General features: G+C 46.7%; 8 protein-coding genes across 8 annotated transcripts; 5 read left to right on the top strand and 3 right to left on the bottom strand.

Annotated features, from left to right (window-relative positions):
• Positions 1-42: 42 nt before the first annotated feature.
• On the bottom strand, positions 43-1,433 carry E1B28_011688 (uncharacterized protein). Its single transcript, XM_043156746.1, has 2 exons — positions 505-1,433; positions 43-441 (listed from the first exon to the last, which is right to left on the bottom strand). The coding sequence occupies exons 1-2, from the start codon at positions 1,306-1,308 to the stop codon at positions 226-228; spliced, it is 1,020 nt and encodes a 339-aa protein (XP_043006541.1). The 5' UTR covers positions 1,309-1,433; the 3' UTR covers positions 43-225.
• Positions 1,434-1,582: 149 nt separating this feature from the next.
• Positions 1,583-2,811, bottom strand: CYP3 (Peptidyl-prolyl cis-trans isomerase H). Its single transcript, XM_043156747.1, has 8 exons — positions 2,673-2,811; positions 2,476-2,617; positions 2,327-2,413; positions 2,198-2,259; positions 2,093-2,140; positions 1,995-2,027; positions 1,788-1,935; positions 1,583-1,732 (listed from the first exon to the last, which is right to left on the bottom strand). Exons 3-8 carry the CDS (start codon positions 2,406-2,408, stop codon positions 1,716-1,718), a joined length of 390 nt encoding a protein of 129 aa, XP_043006542.1. The 5' UTR covers positions 2,409-2,413; positions 2,476-2,617; positions 2,673-2,811; the 3' UTR covers positions 1,583-1,715.
• A 260-nt stretch (positions 2,812-3,071) lies between these two features.
• Positions 3,072-5,782, top strand: E1B28_011690 (uncharacterized protein; the record flags this gene model as incomplete). Its single annotated transcript, XM_043156748.1, has 5 exons — positions 3,072-3,182; positions 3,235-3,691; positions 3,756-3,858; positions 3,912-4,336; positions 4,396-5,782. Exons 2-5 carry the CDS (start codon positions 3,351-3,353, stop codon positions 5,780-5,782), a joined length of 2,256 nt encoding a protein of 751 aa, XP_043006543.1. The 5' UTR covers positions 3,072-3,182; positions 3,235-3,350.
• A 337-nt stretch (positions 5,783-6,119) lies between these two features.
• On the bottom strand, positions 6,120-8,190 carry E1B28_011691 (uncharacterized protein; the record flags this gene model as incomplete). Its single annotated transcript, XM_043156749.1, has 14 exons — positions 6,120-6,197; positions 6,263-6,316; positions 6,369-6,418; positions 6,478-6,492; positions 6,548-6,557; positions 6,617-6,668; positions 6,719-6,749; positions 6,803-6,833; positions 6,886-6,918; positions 7,470-7,750; positions 7,807-7,854; positions 7,915-7,951; positions 8,009-8,043; positions 8,094-8,190. The coding sequence occupies 14 exons, from the start codon at positions 8,188-8,190 to the stop codon at positions 6,120-6,122; spliced, it is 852 nt and encodes a 283-aa protein (XP_043006544.1).
• A 1,588-nt stretch (positions 8,191-9,778) lies between these two features.
• Positions 9,779-11,822, top strand: E1B28_011692 (uncharacterized protein; the record flags this gene model as incomplete). The annotated part of the gene is made up of 9 exons (XM_043156750.1): positions 9,779-9,976; positions 10,034-10,165; positions 10,222-10,342; positions 10,392-10,474; positions 10,548-10,780; positions 10,830-10,896; positions 10,953-11,137; positions 11,199-11,286; positions 11,337-11,822. 9 exons carry the CDS (start codon positions 9,779-9,781, stop codon positions 11,820-11,822), a joined length of 1,593 nt encoding a protein of 530 aa, XP_043006545.1.
• A 933-nt stretch (positions 11,823-12,755) lies between these two features.
• On the top strand, positions 12,756-14,461 carry E1B28_011693 (uncharacterized protein; the record flags this gene model as incomplete). The annotated part of the gene is made up of 9 exons (XM_043156751.1): positions 12,756-12,932; positions 12,997-13,015; positions 13,073-13,286; positions 13,347-13,379; positions 13,452-13,473; positions 13,535-13,613; positions 13,874-13,973; positions 14,034-14,160; positions 14,219-14,461. 9 exons carry the CDS (start codon positions 12,756-12,758, stop codon positions 14,459-14,461), a joined length of 1,014 nt encoding a protein of 337 aa, XP_043006546.1.
• Positions 14,462-15,785: 1,324 nt separating this feature from the next.
• On the top strand, positions 15,786-17,959 carry E1B28_011694 (uncharacterized protein). The gene is made up of 11 exons (XM_043156752.1): positions 15,786-16,037; positions 16,094-16,284; positions 16,349-16,367; positions 16,425-16,635; positions 16,696-16,728; positions 16,801-16,822; positions 16,894-16,972; positions 17,031-17,192; positions 17,264-17,363; positions 17,432-17,558; positions 17,616-17,959. Exons 2-11 carry the CDS (start codon positions 16,243-16,245, stop codon positions 17,856-17,858), a joined length of 1,038 nt encoding a protein of 345 aa, XP_043006547.1. The 5' UTR covers positions 15,786-16,037; positions 16,094-16,242; the 3' UTR covers positions 17,859-17,959.
• Positions 17,960-18,722: 763 nt separating this feature from the next.
• On the top strand, positions 18,723-21,197 carry E1B28_011695 (uncharacterized protein). The gene is made up of 12 exons (XM_043156753.1): positions 18,723-19,060; positions 19,118-19,289; positions 19,342-19,590; positions 19,640-19,658; positions 19,710-19,914; positions 19,976-20,008; positions 20,079-20,100; positions 20,189-20,267; positions 20,331-20,486; positions 20,557-20,656; positions 20,715-20,841; positions 20,902-21,197. Exons 3-12 carry the CDS (start codon positions 19,549-19,551, stop codon positions 21,103-21,105), a joined length of 987 nt encoding a protein of 328 aa, XP_043006548.1. The 5' UTR covers positions 18,723-19,060; positions 19,118-19,289; positions 19,342-19,548; the 3' UTR covers positions 21,106-21,197.
• The last annotated feature ends 304 nt before the right edge of the window (positions 21,198-21,501 follow it).

Consider the following 21,501-nt stretch of genomic DNA (forward strand, 5'->3'; position numbering starts at 1 on the left):
GTTACAGCATCGCATCATGATGAACGCAGCAACCGCTTACCAATGGCAAGTTGCGCGATTACGCTGTACCCAAGTAACCCATCCAGTCAATGTCGAATCATTGTGGATTCTACAGTCATGTATACAATACAATACGGAAGGATATTTAGCGGATGAACACCACGAAATCATGGCTGGAATGAAGGCCATGGGATGGGTCGTAGAAGAAAGGGGTGGGGAAGGTCATCAATCCGAGGTACTGGCTTCAGATACACTACGGTCCAAAGTATCCGAGCAAGGGGAGGCACCAGTAGTCATTTGAAATGGTATAGGAGTAGCAACAGAACGTTGAAATCTGGTTCGAAAATCGTTTGTGATGGCAGCAGGATGAGCATTCGGAGTAGACGAAGATGATCCAGAACCGTTGGATTGTGGCTGGTTGGGATCAAAACGCTCTTGACGCTGATAAGTAGAAATAAAACGCCAATTGAGAATCAAAACTCGCAAAGAAGGCCCGAAGCTTACCTTTGCGTTCCACTGTTCCCAAGCATCCGCAATCAAAGGTTCCAACGAGGCCAGCTCCTCATTCGTCATCTGCAAACTGTCCAATAGGTGCTGCTTCAACAACGGCGCACACGAAAATGACAGTAGCAATGTTGTAGCAAACACCTCGCCGCCGGTGGTACCCGGTGCGGATGACTCTACGATTTGGGGCACCGGAGGGGGATATAATATCGCAGAATCATTATGAGGCTGCGGAGGCCCAGATCCTTGCAATAGTTGCTGGTACTGTTGCGATTGAGGCGTCTGCTGTTGATGATAGTCTGAAACGCCGGCTTGAGCTGCTGGATTTTGCACAACTTCACTCCCAACCCCATCGAATCCGAGAGCCTTCATCTTCCTTTCCTTAACCAATGCACGATGTTTTCTTTGCCTTTCTCTGGCCGCGGCACGTACACGCTCTCTTCTAACTGCTCCACCCGGTGAGAGATTATCTGGGTCGACATGACCACGAGAGTTGCGTGGTCGTTGTGGTTGCTGTAATTCTGAAAGAGGGAGAATGAAATCGGCTGATATCTGTCCATCGGCCTCTTGAAACCACTGCTGCTCCGACTGTGGAAACATATCATGTTCATTTGCTATATCACAACCCATCCCACCATCAGCAATCTCATCTCGTTCACGTTTCCTTCGTTGGCGGGAATTCGCTGCTTTGACCCTTTTCAAAGCCTGGCCGGGATGATCAGGATAGTCTCCGTCACGTGGATGTTTTCCAAGAGTTTGAGGGATCAATAAAGGAGACGTTTCAGTGGTAGAAGGGGACGCCATATGTTTATTTTACACTTCTCCTCTACGCGTTGAGGTACCAGCGCGTAGTATGATGTGACCGCGAAATTATATGAAAGTAACGGTGGTGTACCGTTGTGACTGTTGATGATAAAGGAGGAAAGCTGTGCACCACGTGGGAATCGGTTTCAGCGGTAAGTAATAAATGGATCTACATGGACCAATGATCTATGAGACAACTTCTTCAAGTCTTGATTTTGGCTGTCCTTCAGGAATCGCCGCGAAACACCATCTGCAGCCCTTGGCAGAGTGAACACCGTCTCTCAAAGTGTAAAAGATTGGAAATGTATAGTACAGACTTAATGCACTCGAACCTGAGAAAAACTGGTCGCCGTTCCTCAGGAAGGAATACTCCAATGAATCACCGTGAACTACAATCCATCATATCCTTACATTTCACCGCATTCTACGGAGGATGGGACTTCAGGGGAGAGAGAACAAGAAAGAATTCGAAGCCGTACCAACAATCTTCACAGCCAACTTCGGACGATTATTCTGGCCAGTGGGGACATTCTCGATCTTGCGCAATGTAAGCATACCCTCGATAACCTTGCCAAACACGACGTGCTTTCCATCCAAAAAGTCACACTTGGCCGTGGTGATGAAGAACTAGAAATAAGATAACGATTAGCTTCTACAGCACAGTCATTTTGGGGTAGGTCAGTCACTTGACAGCCGTTAGTGTTTGGACCAGAGTTCGCCTATGATGGGCGTTGGGTTGTAAGCAAAGCGTAACGGTCTTGACTGAAATCGGTAGTCATCATACCATGGAGAGTAGACCGGCTTCGGTGTGTTTTTCTTGGAAGTTTTCATCCTAGCGGAAAAGAGAATTTCAATAGCTTTTCGTTGGAATGAAGCCACGCAATATTACTGGAAATTTGTCACCGTATATTGAAAACGACCCTGTGCCATCACCCTTCAAGAAGTCCCCTCCTGGTATTGGTATCACGATGAGCGAAGACAAATCCTCATATGGATAGTAGTTGAAGCTTTGACGAGCCTTGACACATAAAATTGGGCACGCTGTGAAGCCCATTTAGATTAGTTTGACTGCCCAGTTTCAATTCATGAGGTTGGATCATACACCCTGGAGGGCCACACATCAGCTGAGCTGGTTCATTCAAAAAAACAAACGCAAAGTTCACGTACCGGTGGAACGTCGCTCCTTTGTAGCCTTGAGGGCGAGAGTTCACTCTAGTTTTTATGACCATAATCATCGATACCCATCCAAGGTGAACATCAAACGCACCTGTATTCCCCAGTACATAGTTGCCTAAAATTTTCCGACGTTCTGTAAACCATCTTCATGAGAATATTTAAGGCCTGGTTAGTGAAAGGTTTCTTACCTGGGAACAATATCGCTAAAAAGTTCCATCTTGACACGACCGGCGGGGGTTTCGCCTATGTTGATATCCATGAAGACTACGGGCCTTGAGGTTGAAGACATCTCTGCGCTGAATGAGGAGAAAAAGAACGCAATTATTTATCACGCGTAGTTTACCTAAGTACCATTTAAGTCAATTTTTTATAGGGGTCTGTAGAGCTAGCTAACGCGACGGATAGGTGATTTCCAATTGCAAGGTTTTCCGACGTAAATTGAGAGGCACAGATACTGCCAGAACACAGGGAAACGGTGCTCCTTATTAAACGCTGTCTATTGCAGTAAGATGTAATAGTAATTTGTACCGCGTGACCTCGTGTGACTCATGTTGGTCGCGTTTTGACGCACGTCTTCTCTTTAAGTTTATATTTCAACCTTACAACTTACCACGATTATCAACAGGTTTTGCCAGGATCTCGCTCCACCGATTCACTGCTCCGGTATTATTCTAGATTGGACGCGTAGCAAAGACGTGGTAGGTGAACCGTTGTTCCAGGTTCCAAAATTTCACTCAAAATCATGAACAGTTTTCCATCGCTTTATTTTTATTGAGCTAACTGACGTGAGACCTGATATACGCGTCTAAGTACATTCACTGTAGAAAGTCACCGTGAAACTGAATCGAGGTCGTTTCTTGGTCACGATGTCGAAGCCTAACACAACCTATGTGTTCACTTTTCCTCCTTTCCCCGTGACTCCTGAAGGGGTCTCTGTAACACCATTCGTAGATTTCCAACAGCGAGGTATACAGATTCATCTTCTTGGAGACGAGGGTGAGGAGCTCGATGGCATCGGAAATCCAACTGTGGCGTTAAACATCAAACACAACACTGACACATGCAAGACAGACGCGAAACCACGCACTGCAAAGGTATACAAGGCTGCTGTGAAGAAGCTTGATGGAACAATGACTGTTAGGAAGAAGGAGTGGTGGGAAGAATGGGAGGAAATCGATCGAATTAGAGGCGTGATTGGTTATAATCCGTAAGTTCTTATTTTCTACTTTGTTCAATTCAAGGACCTTACTTCTATCACTCTCCTTTTCTAGGAATGAAGCTCGATCGGATCGTTTTCACAAGGCTGTGGGCGATTTTAATCGTAACCGTCGTTGGCCACCAATGACAACTCGTGTGCGTGAACAATGGGATCAGGTAACTTGTAGCAGCTCGAACTTTACTGACAGAGTACTGATGATATCTAAAAGTTCCAACTTTTCGCCGGTCTTCTCACTTCTATCCCGATTTGGCAAAAGAAACGCGCCAATAACCCTGACGATGCAGAAACATCTGAATCCGAATCTGATGTAGAAAATGACGACGATGAGGACGGTTCTTCTAAACTTAGACACATCGAAGTCCACAAAGTCGACACGTCATTGAACTCCGAATCTGAGGATAAATCTCTCAATAGGCCCAAATATAAACGTCCCCGTCCTCGGGAACCATACGGCAAAGGACCGAGCGACCTCGGTTGTCGACCAACAGTTGTGGAAAACGACGAACAAATCAGAGAGCTTCTTTCTCGGGCCAAAGAGGAGAAGGAAGACAAGTTAGTCGCATTTCTCAATGACCCGGAGCGAGGGGTGAAGGTATATTTGTCCAGCTACTTCAGGCGCCAGGGATTCCATTAGTAAGACTTTTATTATGAGCTACATTTGCCCTCGAAATTGACGATTCTTTTGCACGCAGTACCGACAGGAACCTTTTCACACATCCCAAGCTGATCTGCATCTTTCTCTCCTACATATTACGCCATCATGTTCTTCCAGATAAAGAGGAGGAAGCCGCGATTCGGAAGGCGAAAGAAGTCACAGAACTTGCTCTTCAAGAGCTTCCTCTCACCTCCAAGCTAGCCAAGGCTATCCCTGATGACTTCAACCGCGCCCTGAGCGTGTTCTTCGAGATTAGGAAGGAGAGGAATTTCTGGGCTAATCCTGACGTCATCGATAGCGAGAAACAGGCCGAGGATGCTAAGCAGACGCAGGAGTCGTCCAAGGAGAAACGAGATCAGGTTACGAGGCCAGAACCTAATGCAAAGCGAGTCAAGCTTGACACAGAAAACGATGGATATCATGAGGAAAATGCCGAGTCAAGCTTCCTTAAAGAAGTAATACGGGAAGGAAAACTCGAAATCTTGGACGGTGCGACCAAAACTGGCCTCAGGGATGCGGTTGCTACCGAGGGAGACGTTCAGATGGTAGATGTGATTCAGGAAAAGGGAGCAGCGGGATCTACATTGCACAGTTCTTCCTGGGGTACTTCAGATTCTGGCGGCTGGGGTGACGCCGCTTCAACTGGGCAATGGGCCAATACCACTAATGATACAACAGTTCTTGACGTTTGGGGTGAGGATAGTGATCCTTGGGGCGCCGCCGGTGACTCCAATGAACCGTTATGGTCGAGTGCTGACCCCACCTTACTCCCGTTATTGGGGCCTACGACGTTGCCCATGACCCACCGAACTGGGATGGTGGAGTGGAGTGTACGCAGAGTCAAGAAGGTTATACCGCCTGACTTGTCGACTGTGTCCATACCCGTTCAACCCACCGAGGTGATAGCTTGCGACGAACAATACGGGAACCCATACGCCGTGGAGTCCGAGCTTTCGCGTAAATTGTATCGAGTGGAGATGGAGCCCTGGTTGGGATGGGGAGACAGTTCACAGGAAGAGGAGGGTGTTTTGCCGAGAATCTTGGAGGCGTCGAGAGGGCAGGTGATTGTTCAACGTGGAGTTGTTTTTGAAGGAGCGGCAAAGGAGAAAGTGGGCGTTGCGAGAAGGAGGGACGAGGGTATGGACGTTGACTCCCCGAGCGTCTACACGTCGTCCTCCGGAATACGACCTTTCAATGCTCTGGAGGATACGATTACGGTGCTTATGGAGTCTTCGAGCGTCGAGCATCTCCGTGTTGGTATGGGCCTTGGGGGAACATGGGTGCAACTCCTCAGAAATGGCGATATCGAAGGCGACTCGGGTCTCATTGGAAAGTCCAAAAAGAAAGGGAAATGTTCTTCCGGTGAACGGTTTTGGTATGTAGACGAGCTGATGGTTACCCTCACCAGTTACCACACCGTCTAAATTCATTACCGTATGTATATTTCTTGTGGCTTTCTTTATTTTTTTTGTTCCTTTTCTTGGACCTGTCGGTATTAGGATCAAGCGGAGTTGCGGGTTTACCTCGCTTTGTTAGGCTTGAGCGGTATGAGGGGAAGGATACGCGAGACAATGTATTTTACGATGTGCATATGTGAACAGTGATAACATGTCGCGATCTTGTACTTAGCCTAGTCGAGCCTGAATGTGACGTTTACATCCCTGGATCAAAAGCTGCTTATAGCCTACCCATTGACGCAGGCACGAATTTTGCCAATCATACAAGTACATTTCGCATCTCATCCGTACGAGAACAATCCAATCAGACTACGCCGTCACTCCTGATCGCACATTGACCGAAATCTAGCTTTTTCAGGCCATCGGGCTTGGGCAGAATGTCCTAGATAGGAACAAAGTATCGAATCAGCGAACGATGAGAGCCTCTCACCCTAAGGATCGACTGACATGTTCAAAAATTCCGATAGGCAGTGCCAGGGTAACGCAGGCGTTGGGAGAGTCCTATCGAGATCATTAGCTAGATTTAGGTGTCCGACGAGGATTGTGGACGTACAACAATCGCTCCAACATGGCTTTCGATCGGGGCGGCGGAAAGTAAGATATCTAAAGCACGCAAACACATAAATTAGTCAGTATGAATTAAAACAGTATAACAAACGTACAGGCTTGCTCGCGAGCTGATCGAATGGAGGCTTTTGAATAAGGATATGAAAGGCATTAATTCCTACTTACTATATCCCAGCTATATCGAGCAAGATAATGGAGATTAGTTCGAGCATGCTGCACAAGGCGATGCCATACTTTCCGCAAATAATTAATGGCATTCAGAGCGGCTTGTTTGTAGGCGACAGTACTGTAGAGTCATTGATAGGGGTGCCCTTGATATCGAGGGTCAAGACGTACGCATCCATGTTGTATTGTTTTCCATCTCCATCTGTCTTGTGTATTAGACACGCAAGACCCACGTTTAGAAGTGAAAGGACACACGGTAGTCAACACTGATGCCTTCAAAAATTAGCTAGCATTACGTCGGGATCAGTCGACAAAGCTAGAAAGAATCAATATCGCACCTTCTGCGAGTAGAGGGGATCAATAGGTGAAGGCTAATGTGCAGGTGAGCATAGAAACCATGAGTGACTTTCATTGTGGTGGATACTTTCCAGGAAGATGGGTTGCTTCAAAGCGAATTTTTCAACACCGCCTTTGATTATACTGGTGTTGAAGGTTATGATACCGGCCTATAAACAGATCATTCGTCTGAGGATCACGGGTGGCGCCAAATACCAAAAACGTCGATATTACCATCTCAATTGCCCCACAGAAGGACATCTACATAGCAGGTCAATAATTTAGGTCACGACGGGAGGTAGCGTGTTCACCTCTCCCTAGAATAAGATGACACTGTCAACGAAATGCCTTAAAGCATAATGAAAGGACAATCATTACATCACCCTGTGAGAAGTGCAAATCACCGACAGAGAGATTTGCACCCTTGACGAAGACAGGGAAATAACACCGAGAGCCTCTGTGTCCGATGAGATAAATGAGGCAGATCGACAGGACAGAAATCGGCCTTGCCTGGACAGATTCTTGATCTAGAATCCAAGGTGCAACTCTGAGCACTGGGAAACAGGGGGAAAGGAATACCACTGACATCACAGTTTCCGCCATGCTCACGGCCTGGAATCGTCCTTGCGCCGTGCTGAGCTATCTTCTCCAGAACTTTCGCGTCGAGGTCTTGTCCAACGTACGCTCCCTTTGGTTCCGGTGGAAAAGCGACAGGAGGGACAGAGTTTGGGTGCTCCGAGATCAATGCTCCTTCTCGCTTGTTCCAGGTAGCGAGCAGTTCCGCTGACGGTGCGGTACCAATAAGACCTGGGTGCGACACGCCCGCGAATCGAACACCAGGAACATGTCGCGAAGTCGCATACACTCCTACAAAGTCGCCGTGAGCACGGATTCCGAAAACTAAGATATGGAGGATGGTCTACCATGAAAGTCCCAAATGGCTTTCGCAGCCTTACTGTTGAATTCCCGCGCTGTCAAGGAAAAGGAAAAGGTTGAACCTAGTTGGTTCGAAATCATTTGATATGGCGTACCAAAGAGACCACCCCCGTTGTTGAGTTCGAATATACCCTAACAGAGAAATGGTCATTGGATCGCCAGAATGCACACGATTAAAGAAGAACATGCAGTATATCCCCACGGCATCTTCTCAAACGGGGTCACTATGTATAGCGATTAGCTCGGTGCGGTAGAAACCTATCAGAAACCTTGCCATCCAAAATGTCAACCACTAAACAGTCTCCAGGTTCTGCCCCCTCGATTGCAATGGGACCTGAAAGGTTGTGAACTGTTGTCAAATCGATGTTCATCACATCATCGCTATCTGTAGCACAATGAGTAACGTCGAATGTTGTGGATACCAGGGGGAAACACTCATACTGTCGTTGTTGCCGATTTGTGCACCGGTCCAATCTGTGCCATCATGAGGGAGGATTACTAGAAGCAGTCCAACGGTCGTGCTTACCCACACACTCGACTTTAAACACCTATAGTGGACGATTAGAGCAATTCAAGATGTAAACCACTCCAATACCTGTCCGGGTTTCACAGTGGCAAATGGAGGAATATCTGGGCTGTAAGTTCGAACTAAGGGCACGACATCTCTCGGTTGATCCATGAGCACATACTGCCATCGGTTATGAATTCCCTAAACCCAAAAATCCATCATTAGCGTAGAAATGGGTAGAGGAACATACAGATACCTTCTGTTGGTCTGCTGGACTGTTTAACCGAATGTCAGGTAGTAAACGAATTCTCCGGGAAGTATTTTACACAAAAGGATCAACCTAGAAGAAGATTTGTGAGATTTCAATGACGCTTGAAGATACCCTAATCGTGCGGAATTACCTTAACAAGTGTAGGGTGAGGAACAGAGTTTGCTTGTGTAGCCATTATGACAGAGCTTCGAAGCTCGAAAGGAAGGGTATGTCTATCTTTTATATGTTTCTGGAATTGGGGTCAGGTGCCCTGCAGTGTGTGAGAATGAGAAATTCCCGGTCTTCATTCACACTATAGTCAATGACTTTCACGTCCCTAGCCTGGAGTTGATGTGAAGCTAAGAGATGGATAATTATAATCTCTCCTACTTATGCGTGGCAATCACTTACCGAGAGACTATGTAGTAGCTTGAAGGCGTTACTGGTCAGAAAATTCCTGTTACGATTTTGAACCACTGAGACGGAGGTAAAGATGAAGAAATGATGAAGGTCGTAACGGTATCGAGGAATCAGCCATATCGTGGATCCAGGGTTAATGCCACCCACACCCACAACATTTCCTGTCATATTTCTCTGTAATCGAGTTGCAAGACGTTGAATTGATGGCCTTGGTGCGTCGCTCTAAGCTCTTCATCTTTTCGGTAGCCGCGGTCAAAGAGGTCACGCTTGATACTGAGGAGGTAACGGTCAACACGCCGCGGAGCCCACCGGCGCTGAAGTAAGCACTTTTCGCCACGAACTTTTAATCTGCAACCTGCTCGCCTTGGGCTCAAGCCATGATCCGTGGCCACTTCTAATCGTGCAGAACGGACCTCGAATTATGGACGTTTAATGGTTCGTGAAGTCGATCCACAGCGTGATTTCCAGACTGATGAACGTTCTGGATGTCTACGCAGGTTTCGAAGATGTCATTCACTTCCATTCGTTGTCTGTCTTCGATTTTCGTCAGTATTCGAAAACACCCGGTCAGAGCGCGTGGATCATGATTTTCTGGTAGCCCTGACCTAGGCAATGGCCCTTCGATTTACTTGAGCACTCCCACGACATTCCGATTACTCCCCAAAAATCTTCTTAGCTACTGGCTGAGAACCGGAGGAACGTATTTAACCTTAAAGAGGCTCCACATCTGGAAGGAACTCTATTATGGTTCCTTAACTATTCCAAAAATCGTCACTTGGATATGCTTTCTACGTCGATGCTCGGCACCCAACTTGTTTTTCCGACAAACCAACGGTCAGATTTATCACGCTCGCCCGTCGTTAGAATGAATTACGAGCCATTTTCACACCGTCCATCTGAACCTTTAAAACGAGAGGGCCCTCAGCCGGAGGCAACAAAAAACTTCCTTTCATCGAGAATCGGTATGACGTTTGGCAAGGTTAGATTTCGCCGACTAGACTTCGTGGCAGACTAGTAAACCGCACTCTGTTTCCAGATAGCATCAGTTCCCCTCCATTTTGTCGTTGTGGGCGGTGGTATCACTGGATTGACGTGTGCTTTTGGTCTTCGGCTTATAGGGTATTCCGTTACTATTTTAGAGATGAAAACCGCGCCACATTTTCGTCAAGTACGTTCTCCGTAAACCTGCTCCTCATTCAAATATCACTAAACCACAGCCCTTAGACAACTGAGTCAGAAACTTGTCGAATACCACCCAACTTGACTAAAATCCTATATAAGTGGGGCCTATGCGAGGCAATCCAGGATATATCTATGCTATGCAAGGCCATTCACATGCTTCAACGTGAGTCTGCCTTGACACTTTTCAGAAAACTAACTCCATATCTTTGCAGTCGATACAAGAGAATATCTAGGCGGTTATGCATGGGATGACGATCTCCTGTCGGAAACGGAAGGAGAATTAGCATTTGTACAAGTAAGTGGCCTGTTGGCTGACGCCATCGTCACGGATACTTTCGACTTACCGGTCTTTGATTTCGGTTTAACAGCACGCACAGTTATGGGAACTGCTTTATCGTATTGCCATACGCTCTGGTGTCGACTATCGCTTCAACGGGGAAGTCGTCTGTGTTGATCCTGCACAAGCCGTTGTAACCCTCAAATCTGGGGAGGTTGTTGAGGGCGATGTAGTCGTAGGCGCTGATGGCCTCGATGGGATATGTCTACAATACATGAAGTACTCAGACACCCTCCTCGGTGACACAGGCGTTAAGATGATCAAGTGAGTGTTCCGTTGACTTTTGAGGTCCCAAGGCTCACATTTGCGCAAGTGTTACTACATCGAAGCAAGTCATTTTGGATCAATTGAACGTCGTTTCTCCGTCCGAGTCCCATGTCGTGAGTGTAGTTACCGGCTGCAGCGCAGTTGTTGTTCAGTCATGTGTCGTCATCAGGCAGATATGTTCGTTTGGATGGGAAACGGACTTTCGATTATGGGTTTACCGATTGTTCGACCCGATACCTATAACCCTGATAGCAACACGTACGCGAAATTTTGCGAAAATAATCCCGACTTCTATATTTCCATCTATGCCTATAACGATTTACACTCGAGGGATTTGCATGATTTCGAGTCCAGGTAGGCCTGTCTATTGTTGATCGCCCTCATCGACACTTGATCACTACAGAACCTATTCTAGGGGCAAAAACATACCACTGCGTGGGGTGTTACCGGAGTGGGTCAACGGCAGACTTGTTATCATAGGTTCGGCGGCACATCCCCTTCCTGTAGGTTCATTTCCATCGTAACTCGACATCGTCACTCATACAGTCACTAGCCAGGCTCATTGCAGGCTCATGCGTTAGCCGTCGAGGACGGTGCAGTTCTCGCAAGGTTGTTCTCACACCTGAGTTCGGCGAATCAAATAGACGATCTTTTACGTGCTTTTCAAACCGTCCGACAACCTAGATGTGATGAAATTCACACTAGGGAGTACGGGATCGTCTTCTTCATGACTATGTCGCCCGGCCCAGAAGAAGAATACCGGGATCATGCGCTTCGTGTCAGGCGGGATGCATGTTCTTCGATTATCAGCGGCAATTTGGATCTGATAGGGACGATGGAAGAAAGAGAGGTTAGGGATATCTTTGGTTATGATGCTCTGGAAGAGGCGGACCAATGGTGGGCGGGTTGGGGTATCTGCCGCGAAAGATCCGAAACAAGTACCCCAGGAAGTCTACTACTTGGAACCCTCCATGGGAAACGCCTCGTGGTGGAAGTCGAGAGATCAAAATCGGTGACAGTTCTTCCACTTTTCCCTTGATTCAAGAGGAACCTTTTCTTTTTTCTCCGTTGATAATATCCTCCTGTGCAGCACCGCATAATCGATCTGTTTCTGGCCGTGTGGACGATGTGCCGGCTCGCCTTCAAACTTTCTTCTTGTTCCTTCTTATCTCTTTTAATCCACCGTTTGTTGGAAATCCTGTCCTCATTTCTCGATACCATCATTCACCGTGTCCAAGAACAGGCTCGTGAATGATATCTATATAAGTATCTTTGCTGTCCAACATGCATCTTAGTTGATGTCTGATCGCTCAAAGATCAAACACAGCAGTACGTCTCCTGATCCTGTCTATGTCTTGACCCCGACCGATGGGTATTTATACTTCACAGCTCTGTATAAACCAAACCTCGGCCAACAAAGTCGAGTTCCGTCGTAACCCCCCATAGTAACTGGAAACCCCGGCGGCCTGTAACAACAGACTAATTATCGGGTATCAGGAAGGAACTTAACAATACGAATCTGCGGTTTATAGAGACGATATCCTGATCCTCGCGCTGCACGGTCATTGAGTACTTGAGTACTTGAGTATCGACGGTTTCAAGCAAAAACACAGCGGTCTATGTGCAACGGCATCGGACTCCGAATCTCCCGGATCTAGGGTAAAAGTTGTGACGTCCTTCCCATGCCAGACTACTGATTCTGGGAATCGTCACCTTGCAAATTGGGTACTCGTGAAACCGTATTCCAGGATGGGGTCCCCGCCGCAATTTTGCCAACATCAGGTGTGATGATCACGAACGCTAAAAAAACATCACCAGAACCGGTGCTCGCAAGGGCCCAAAGCCTGCCTGTTATTCCCAGGATGATGTTTCAGCCACTCGCGAATAGCAAGTACTTTGTCTTTAGTATGAGCGTGCTTTGCCGAACCACTGATATTATCATTATTATTAGGACTTTCAATTCTTCTCTGATATGGTGTCTTCGTTCATCAATCCATCATCTGGCAGTGGTGCGCGAGTTTCGGGTATATTTTTGATTTCTGCATGTAGGATGGTAGCTTTTTATACCAGATATTGGAAAGACTCTTTACCTCCCGTACCTCGCGAAATGGCCCCGTCATCCTTGGTCATACTTTTTTTTGTTGGCTGGGTATGTTCAGTTTATGTTGCACCTCTATGGAAGAACATCACTCCTTTACCTTTCTTCTTTTCAGACTCACATTTTACTCTATGGTACGCTCACTTACCCGCTCAACGTGTTTGTTCGCCAATCGTCAATCATACTGGCAGGTTTCAATGCCGTTCTGTTCGTGGTGGGAATGTACCTCCTTCGACAACGGAAACGTCGGGAAGGCACCATGTTCCTAGTCGTATCCTCCTCTTTACTGTTCGTCTTGGCGACTATCTCTGCTATAGTCTGCACATTGGCGGTAGTCGGGGGATACCTCATAATACCTTTGCCTGGTTCTAGTCCTAGTACTTCAATCAATCGCCAGGCATGCAGGTGGGATTCCTGTCAGACGGCTCTTTGAAGATTTGATCACTCACTGTGGTTCATTGGTAGTATCATTGAATTCATAATTGTTGATCTTATCGAGTATGTTTGCCTTTCTTCTTCTGGCCATATGAATTGTTCATATTTACCAACCGTGGGGACATTCCGCGTCAGCTGGATTGCATTCATCATATTGGTCAGTCAATGATTTCCCTTCTTCAGCGCTTCAGCTAAGCATGCAACATGTTATGTTTTAGGTCTATCGTTGTTTCCATATCTGGGATCGTCGTTATCTCGTTGTTGTTGCCCCGGTGCTTCTTTTCCTGGGAGCAGTCGGTGAGCAGAAATCCATCCTATGTTACTGTGAATTTCACCGAACCTTTCCCCTGTAGCTCTTTACTACTACGAACTGTGCAAGTTTCTTATTAAGCAACAATTTGCTGGTTCCCCGGGGGGATCGTTACAAAGACATTTACATATACGACCACTGAACTCTCTCTGGCTGGGGCATCCCATGCATTGTTGACCTATCTAATTGGTAAATCCCAACGCCACCGACTTGAACATTACTGAACTACAATCTCTACTGCCTGTAGCTCGTCGGATATGGACCCTGAAAACATGCCTACAGGACCTCGGGCACGAGGGAATCGCAGGTATTCTACCGCAGAAATACAACTCAATTATCGCTATAACGTTTGTCATTCTTCAAGTTTTCCTTTTGATTTTTCCTTGACGAATCCTCTCATCTGGCAGGTTGGAATCGGGAATGATCATTCCAACGTTTCACATCATTTCCACTGTTTTCAATGTCATTAATGCTAAGACTGGTGCCCACGACGATGTTGTCGCTGTTTTGGGACCCTTGCTGCCTCAGATTTATGTATGGTTTCCTGTCATCTTACCTCTAGCCTCGGATATCTGACTTCCACGCTGCCTAGGCCCTCGCCCCTCTGATAATCATGATTCGTGTTGCATTGAGACTCACAGTGGAGCGTCACAACGTCGGAAATCCAACTTCTCTAAGCTCAGTATCCTTTGGAGCTCGAACTAGTCAAGGTTGCGTATCGGTTCCGCATGTGTTAAACGTTCATCGAGACGTTCCGGTGTCAGTATCTGTAACCTCGTCATCGGACTTGGAAGATCTGGAGCAAAACCCGGTTTTGAAAGGGCAAGCAATATAAGTGGTCTCCCTACGGGGACTGGCGTATTTAAGTAGTCTCAAGCGTACGGCTGAGCGTGTAATTATTCAATCTTTACCTCTACATTGATCAACCATACCCTCCTGTACTTTCGAGATTCAGGACGACCCTGGTAGGAATCGTAGCAGACTCGGTGCAACGTGTTGAGTCCTAAGCTTAGTCTCGGGACTCGAAAAATGTCGATGACGGTGCAGGTCTCGCCAGGTTATTCTCATACCTGAGTTCGGCGAATCAAATAGACGATCTTTGACGTGCTTTTCAAACCGTCCGACAACCTAGATGTGATGAAATCCACACCAAGGAGTACGGGGCAGTGTCGCCCGGCCCAGAAGAAGAATACCGAAATCATGCACTTCGTGTCAGGCGGGATGCACAATTTGGATCTGATACTAATAGCGACGATGGAAGAAAGAGAGGTTAGGGATATCTTTGGTTATAACGCTCTGGAAGGGGCGGACCGATGGGCTATCTCCAAGCACCGGCAAGTACTAGGCGTTCACTCCCCTGATTATTCTGGTTCGTGTGTCGAGCGTGATCTGGTCAATTCAAATCAAAGTAGTCAAGGAAGAACAACAGTTCCGCATGTGTTGAGTATACACCGAGATGTTACGGTGTCGGTATCCGTCGCTCTGCCGGGGATGCGGAACTCGGCTTGATTTCGAAAGCACAAAGGCTTTAGGTGCCTCATGTCACGAATTGGCTGTATTTAAATATGTGTAAGTCGACTGGATGTTTTCGCGCAATGTTGTTATGGGACCTATCTCTTGATATCGAACTTGGAATGTTAATAACCGTCCCAGTCGACTTACCGAGAAGTTCCAGTGGTTCCACTTGAACATACGAAGGTCGGTCGCCCTCCAAATACTGAGCGCTCGAAGTGAGATTCCAGAGATGGCAGAACGCGTTCTGAACTTGATAACGCGTTGTGACAACGTCGTGAGACTGATTGACGAACGCCACTGGTCGCACATCGAAAAATCAAAGAAAGTGAGGGTCGGAGAAGCCTGTGTGGTTGATCCTCGTGCTACACGCGGTCGCTATATTCTGCATGAGACAGCGCTAATACGGGTCTAAAAAGATTCAAGAATAATCATTGCAAAAAACTCGAGATTCAGCAGGCAGGCCCGGAACACTGGCAGGGTTATCGATGGAGAATTCTTCGGACTTAATGAAGTCGCCATTAAAACCTGAAACGCACCCAAATTGTAACTCCCATCTGCGAGTAAAGGTGACCACTGAGGGGGTGGGAAAGTTGCACGTGTATAAAATTTCAAAAAAAAAACGGCATCGGACTCCGAATCTTCCACTTTCTTTTCCTCATGCCAGACTACTGATTCTGGGAATCGCCACCATTCAAATTCGGTACTCGCGAAACCGTATTCCAGGATGGGGTTTAGTTCCTGTACTTCCTCTCCCGCAATTTTGCCAACATCAGGTGCCTGTTGTGATGAACACGATGGCTAAAGATATGTATACCATCAGAACTGGTACCGGTGCTCGCAAGTATCCAAAGTCCTGCCCGCTGTTCCCAAGATGATGTTTCAGCCACTCGAAAATGGTAATTTCTAGTAGGAGCGTGTTTTGGCGAACCGCTGATATTAGTATTATTATTAGGAATCTAAATTCTTCTCTGATATGTTGGATTCGTTCATCTATCCATCATCTGGCAGTGTTGTGCGAGTTTTGGGGATATTCTTCATATAAGATGGTAGCCTTTATATCAGATTCATTGGTAAGACTCTTTGCCTCCCATAACTCGCCAAATGGCTCCTTCACCCTTGGTCACACTCTTTTTCGTTGGTTGGGTATGTTCAATTTATCATGTTGCACCTTTACAGAAGAGCTTCCCTTTACCTTTCTTCTTTCCAGGTTCACATTCTGCTCTATGGTATGTTCACTTACCCACTCAACGTGTTTATTCGCCAATCGTCAGTTATACTGGCAGGCTTCAATGCTGTTCTGTACATCGTGGGGATGTACCTCCTTCGGCAACGAAAATCTCGGGAAGGCACTACGTTTCTAGTCGTATCCTCCTCTTTACTATTCGCCCTGGCGACTGTCTCTGCCATAGTCAGCACATTGGTGGTAGTCGGGGGATACCTCAGTATACCTTTGCCTGGTACTAGTCCTACTTCAATAAATCTCCTCGCATGCAGGTGGGGTTCCTCTTGCACAGCTCTTTGAAGTGACGATCACTAACTGTAATTCATTGGCAGTATCATCGAATTCATACTTATTCATCTTGTCGAGTATGTTTGCCTTTCTTCTTCTGGCCGCACGAATTGTTTATATTTACCGATTGTGGGGGTATCCCACTTCAGTTGGACTGCATTCACCATATTGGTCAGTTAATAATTTTCCGTTCTTCAATACTCCAGCTAAGAATACAACTGATAACACCTTGTTATGTATAGCTTTACCGTTGTTTCCATATCTGGGGCCGTCGTTTTCTTGTTATCGTCGCCCCGGTGCTTTTTTTCCTTGGGGAAACCGGTAAGCAACAATCCATCTCATGTTACTGTAACATTTGCAGGGAACTCTTCCCCCATAGTCGTTTACTACTCCGAACTACACCAGTATATTACGGTCCGGTTCGCATTGGCAACTGGTACTCCGGACCAAATTCGAGATTTCATGACAAAGACATTCCCATATACGATCACTACAGTGGTTCTGTCTGCCGTGTCCAACGCATTGCCACCCTTTCTAATTGGTAAGTCTCAACGCCACCCCAATCTGAGCGTTTGGAACTGAACCACAATCTCCTTCGTTGACAACTTGTAGCCGGTCGGATGTGGACGATGAAAACGCGCCTACAGGACATCATGCACGAGGGGATTGAAGGTAGTTTACCGCAGAAATACAACGCGATTATTGCTATAACGTCTGTCATTCCTCAAGTTTTCCTTTTCGATTTTTTTTTGACGCATCCTCCTATCTTGAAACTGGCAGGTTGGAATCGGGAATGATCATTCCAACATTTCTCATCATCTACGCTGTTTTCAATGTCATTAATGCTAAGACTGGTGCCCATGGCGATGCTATCATTGTTTTATCGACCATGATGCCTCAGATCATTGTATGGTTCCTGTCATCATTTTGCCTCTACTCGGATATCTGACTTCCGCACCTCTAGGCCCTCGCCCCTCTGATAATCATGATTCGTGTTGCATTGGGACTCACAGCGGAGCGCCACAACGTCGGAAATCCAACTTCTCTAAGCTCAGTATCCTTCAGAGCTCGAACTAGTCAAGGTTGTGAATCGGTTCCGCATGCATTAAACGTTCATCGAGACGTTGCGGTGTCAGTATCTGTCACCTCGTCATCGGACTTGGAAGATCTGGAGCAAAACCCGGTTTCGAAAAGGCAAGCAATATAAGTGGTTTCCCTACGGGGACTGGCGCATTTAAGTAGTCTTAAGCGTACGGCTGAGCGTGTAATTATTCAGTCTTTACCTCTACATTGATCAACCTCCCCTTCTGTACTTTCGAGATTCAGGACGACTCTGGTAGGAATCGTTGCAGACTCGGCGCAACGTGTTGGGTCCTAAGCTTAAAGTCTCGGGACTCAGAAAATGGGACCGCTGAGGCGGGGGCTGCATCTACGAGATGTCGGGAGAATCGAGATAGTGAAGGGAAGCAGAGCTCACGCGTGCTTAAGAATGCATCGCAAATGAGATTGATTTTTATCTATGCCTATAACGATCCACTGGCACACTCAAGGGATTTGCATGATTTTGAGTCCAGGTAGGCCCGTCCATTGTTGATCGCCCTCATCAACACTTGATCACTACAGAAACTATTCTAGGGGCAAAAACATACCACTGCGTGGGGTGTTACCGGAGTGGGTCAACGGCAGACTTGTTATCATAGGTTCGGCGGCACATACCCTTCTTGTAGGTTCATTTCCATCGTGGCTCGACGTCGTCACTCGTACAATCACTAGCCTGGCTCATTGCAGGCTCGCGCGTAACTAGCCGTCGAGGACGGTGCAGTTCTTCCCAGGTTACTCTCACACCTGAGTTTGGCGAATCAGATAGGCAATCTTTTCGAGCCGTCCGACAACCTAGATGTGATGAAATCCACACCAAGGAGTACGGGGATCCCGCTCGGCCCAGAAAAAGAATACCGGGATCATGCGCTTCGTGTCAGGCGCCGGGATGCATGTTCTTCGTTGTTAGCGGCAATTTGGATCTGATACTAATAGGGACGATGGAAGAAAGAAGAAGTTGCTCTGGAAGCTGCCGTGAAAGATCCGAAGCACCGGCAAGTACAGGCCTACTCGGAAACGCCTCGTGGTGGAAGTCGAGAGATCAAAATCGGTGACAGTTCGTCCATTTCCCCCAGCTTGATCCATTGTGAACTATGTGCTGGCTCGCATTCAAACTTCTCCTTGTTCCTTCTTATCCTTTTTAATCCCCCGTTTGTTGGAAATCCTGTCCTCATTTCTCGTTTTCACGCACTTTCTCGATACCATCATTCACCGTGTCCAAGATCAGGCTCGTGAACGATGTCTATATCAGTATTTCAAATCTTAAATACGTCTGATCGCTCAAAGTCCGTATATCAAACACAGCAGGAAGTAAGTCTCCTGATCCTGTCTACGTCTTGACTCCGACCCATGGTGATTATGCTTCAGAGCTTTGTATAAATCAAGCCTCGATCGTACACCGGATCGTAACTTCTTGGAATTTTGGCACTCCGAGGTTGGTCTGACCCCCACAGTAAATGGAAACCCCAGTCGCCTGTAACGACAGGCTAATTATCGGGTATCAGGAAGAAAAAATCAACCATAGGAATCGCAGGCCCTAGTAAGTTTGTGAGCTTTAATGGACTGTACAGATGATTTAGTTTTGATACAAGGTTTCCTCTATATTTAACGCACAAGAATGGCTATGACGAACGGTGGCGAACAATACCGCTCAAACAGAATCATGACTTCTTCCTTCCATTCCCGCTGTCCCGTAATGTAATCTGACCAGGTCTTGGGGGCTTTGGACCAGGCATCTTCCGCATGTTGATGGTAGCTCTTATACCAGAGACTCTTTACCGAATCGCTCCATCAGCGGAATGGCCCCTCCGCGCTTGGTCGTGCTGTTCTTCGTTGGTTGGGTATGTTAAAATTTTATACGGAAGAAGGAAAGACTTATTCGATTTCCAGACTCACATCCTACTTTACGGTACGCCCACTTGGCCGCTCGACATTTTTCTTCACCAAATATTGATGACAGGCTTCAATGCTGTCCTGTTCGTGGTGGGGATTTACCTCCTTCGAAAACGAAAGGATCGCCAGGGCAGCGAGTTCCTATTCATATCCTCGTCTTTGCTGTTCACTTTTGCGACTATCTCTGCTATAGTCAGCACTGTGATAGTAGTTGGGGGGTACCTCTCTATGTCTGGTAGTCTACCTACTTCAATCAATTTACGAGCGTGCAGGTGAGATTCCCGTCTCACAACTCTTTCAAGTCCAATGACGTTAGTGTACAATTCTCGGCAGCATCATTCAATACTTACTTGTTCATCTCATCGAGTACGTTGCTTTTTATCTTCCCTTCATTGTATGAAGCGCTTACGCCCACCGTACCCGCTTCTTGTTCCAGTTTGATTTCATTCACAGTACTGGTCAGCTATCAGTCTTTTATTTGGTTCTCCAATTCTTCATCTACTAACATCCAGCTGATAACGAATATCTATGATTTCTTATGTCTAGGCCTATCGTTGTTTCCATATCTGGGGTGGTCGTTATCTTGTTATTGCTCTTCCCGTGGTCATCTTCCTCGCAGAGACTGGTAAGTGACAATAATCATGATCATGTTTTCAACTACAATCTGGAGGGTGGCTGCCTTTCCTAGGTGTTTATTATTCCGAGTTTCGTCAGTATATGACGGTTCAGTACATATCTGACCCCGCGCAAGAGAGCGGCGACTTCATAAAACAGTCATTACCATTTACGACCGCTGTGGTGGTACTGGCTGCAGTGTCCAACGCATTGCTAACAGTTTTAATCGGTGAACTTTTGACTCTACAGCCTAAATCACGACGTTACTGAATCTTAAACCCTCCATTATTCACTTGTAGCCGGTCGGATGTGGTGGATGAAGAGGCAAATACAATACTTCGTGTGCGACGGAATCGTGGGCAATTTACCGCAGAGATACGAATCCATCATCGCTATGACGTTCGTTATCTGTCAAGGTCTTCTACCTTCTGTGTTGACGAGCTTCATCGATTGACAGGATGGAATCGGGAATGATCATTCCAACATTTATCATCATCTACACTGTTGTTGGCGTCCTCAATGCTAAGACCGGTACCTACGGCGATGTTATCGTTGTATTGTCTACCATACTACCTCAAATCGTTGTAGGTTTTTTTGTCGTAATCTCACTTAGTCCCGGACATCTGACTTCCAGCTGCTACTAGGCGTTCGCTCCCCTGATTATCCTGGTTCGTGTTGGCCTTGGGATCAGAGTCGAACGTGATCAGATCAATTCAAGTCAAAGTAGTCAAGGCAGAACAACAGTTCCGCATGTGTTGAGTATACACCGAGACGTTACGGTGTCAGTATCTGTCGCTCCACCGGAGGATGTGGAACTCGGCTCGATTTCGAAGGGACAAAAATTTTAGTTGCCTCACGTCGCCGATTGGTATATTTAAATGCGTGTAGTGTTATTGGATGAGGAGCCACTCAAGCATTGCTCGTCATTGTAATAGTAATCGATTTATGTAAAACATACATCTTGCTATGGAACTTGGAAATGCTAAAAAATCGACTCGTTACAGCCGACATACCGGGAAGTTCTGCTTGAATACACGAGGGTAGGTCGCCTTCCAAATGCTGAGCACTCGAAATGAGACCATAGAGATTGCGAAACACATTCTGAACTTCATTAAGGCGTCGTGACAGACTGATTGACGATCGCCGCTGGTCCTACATCGTGAAATCAAGGGTAAGTAGGTGCGGAGGTGCCTGCGTGGCGGCGACTACCGTTAGCGTGAATAGAGACGAGATCCTCGCGCTGC

Source organism: Marasmius oreades, chromosome 7 (genome assembly GCF_018924745.1).
Source record: "Marasmius oreades isolate 03SP1 chromosome 7, whole genome shotgun sequence".
Classification (NCBI taxonomy): Eukaryota; Fungi; Basidiomycota; class Agaricomycetes; order Agaricales; family Marasmiaceae; genus Marasmius; species Marasmius oreades.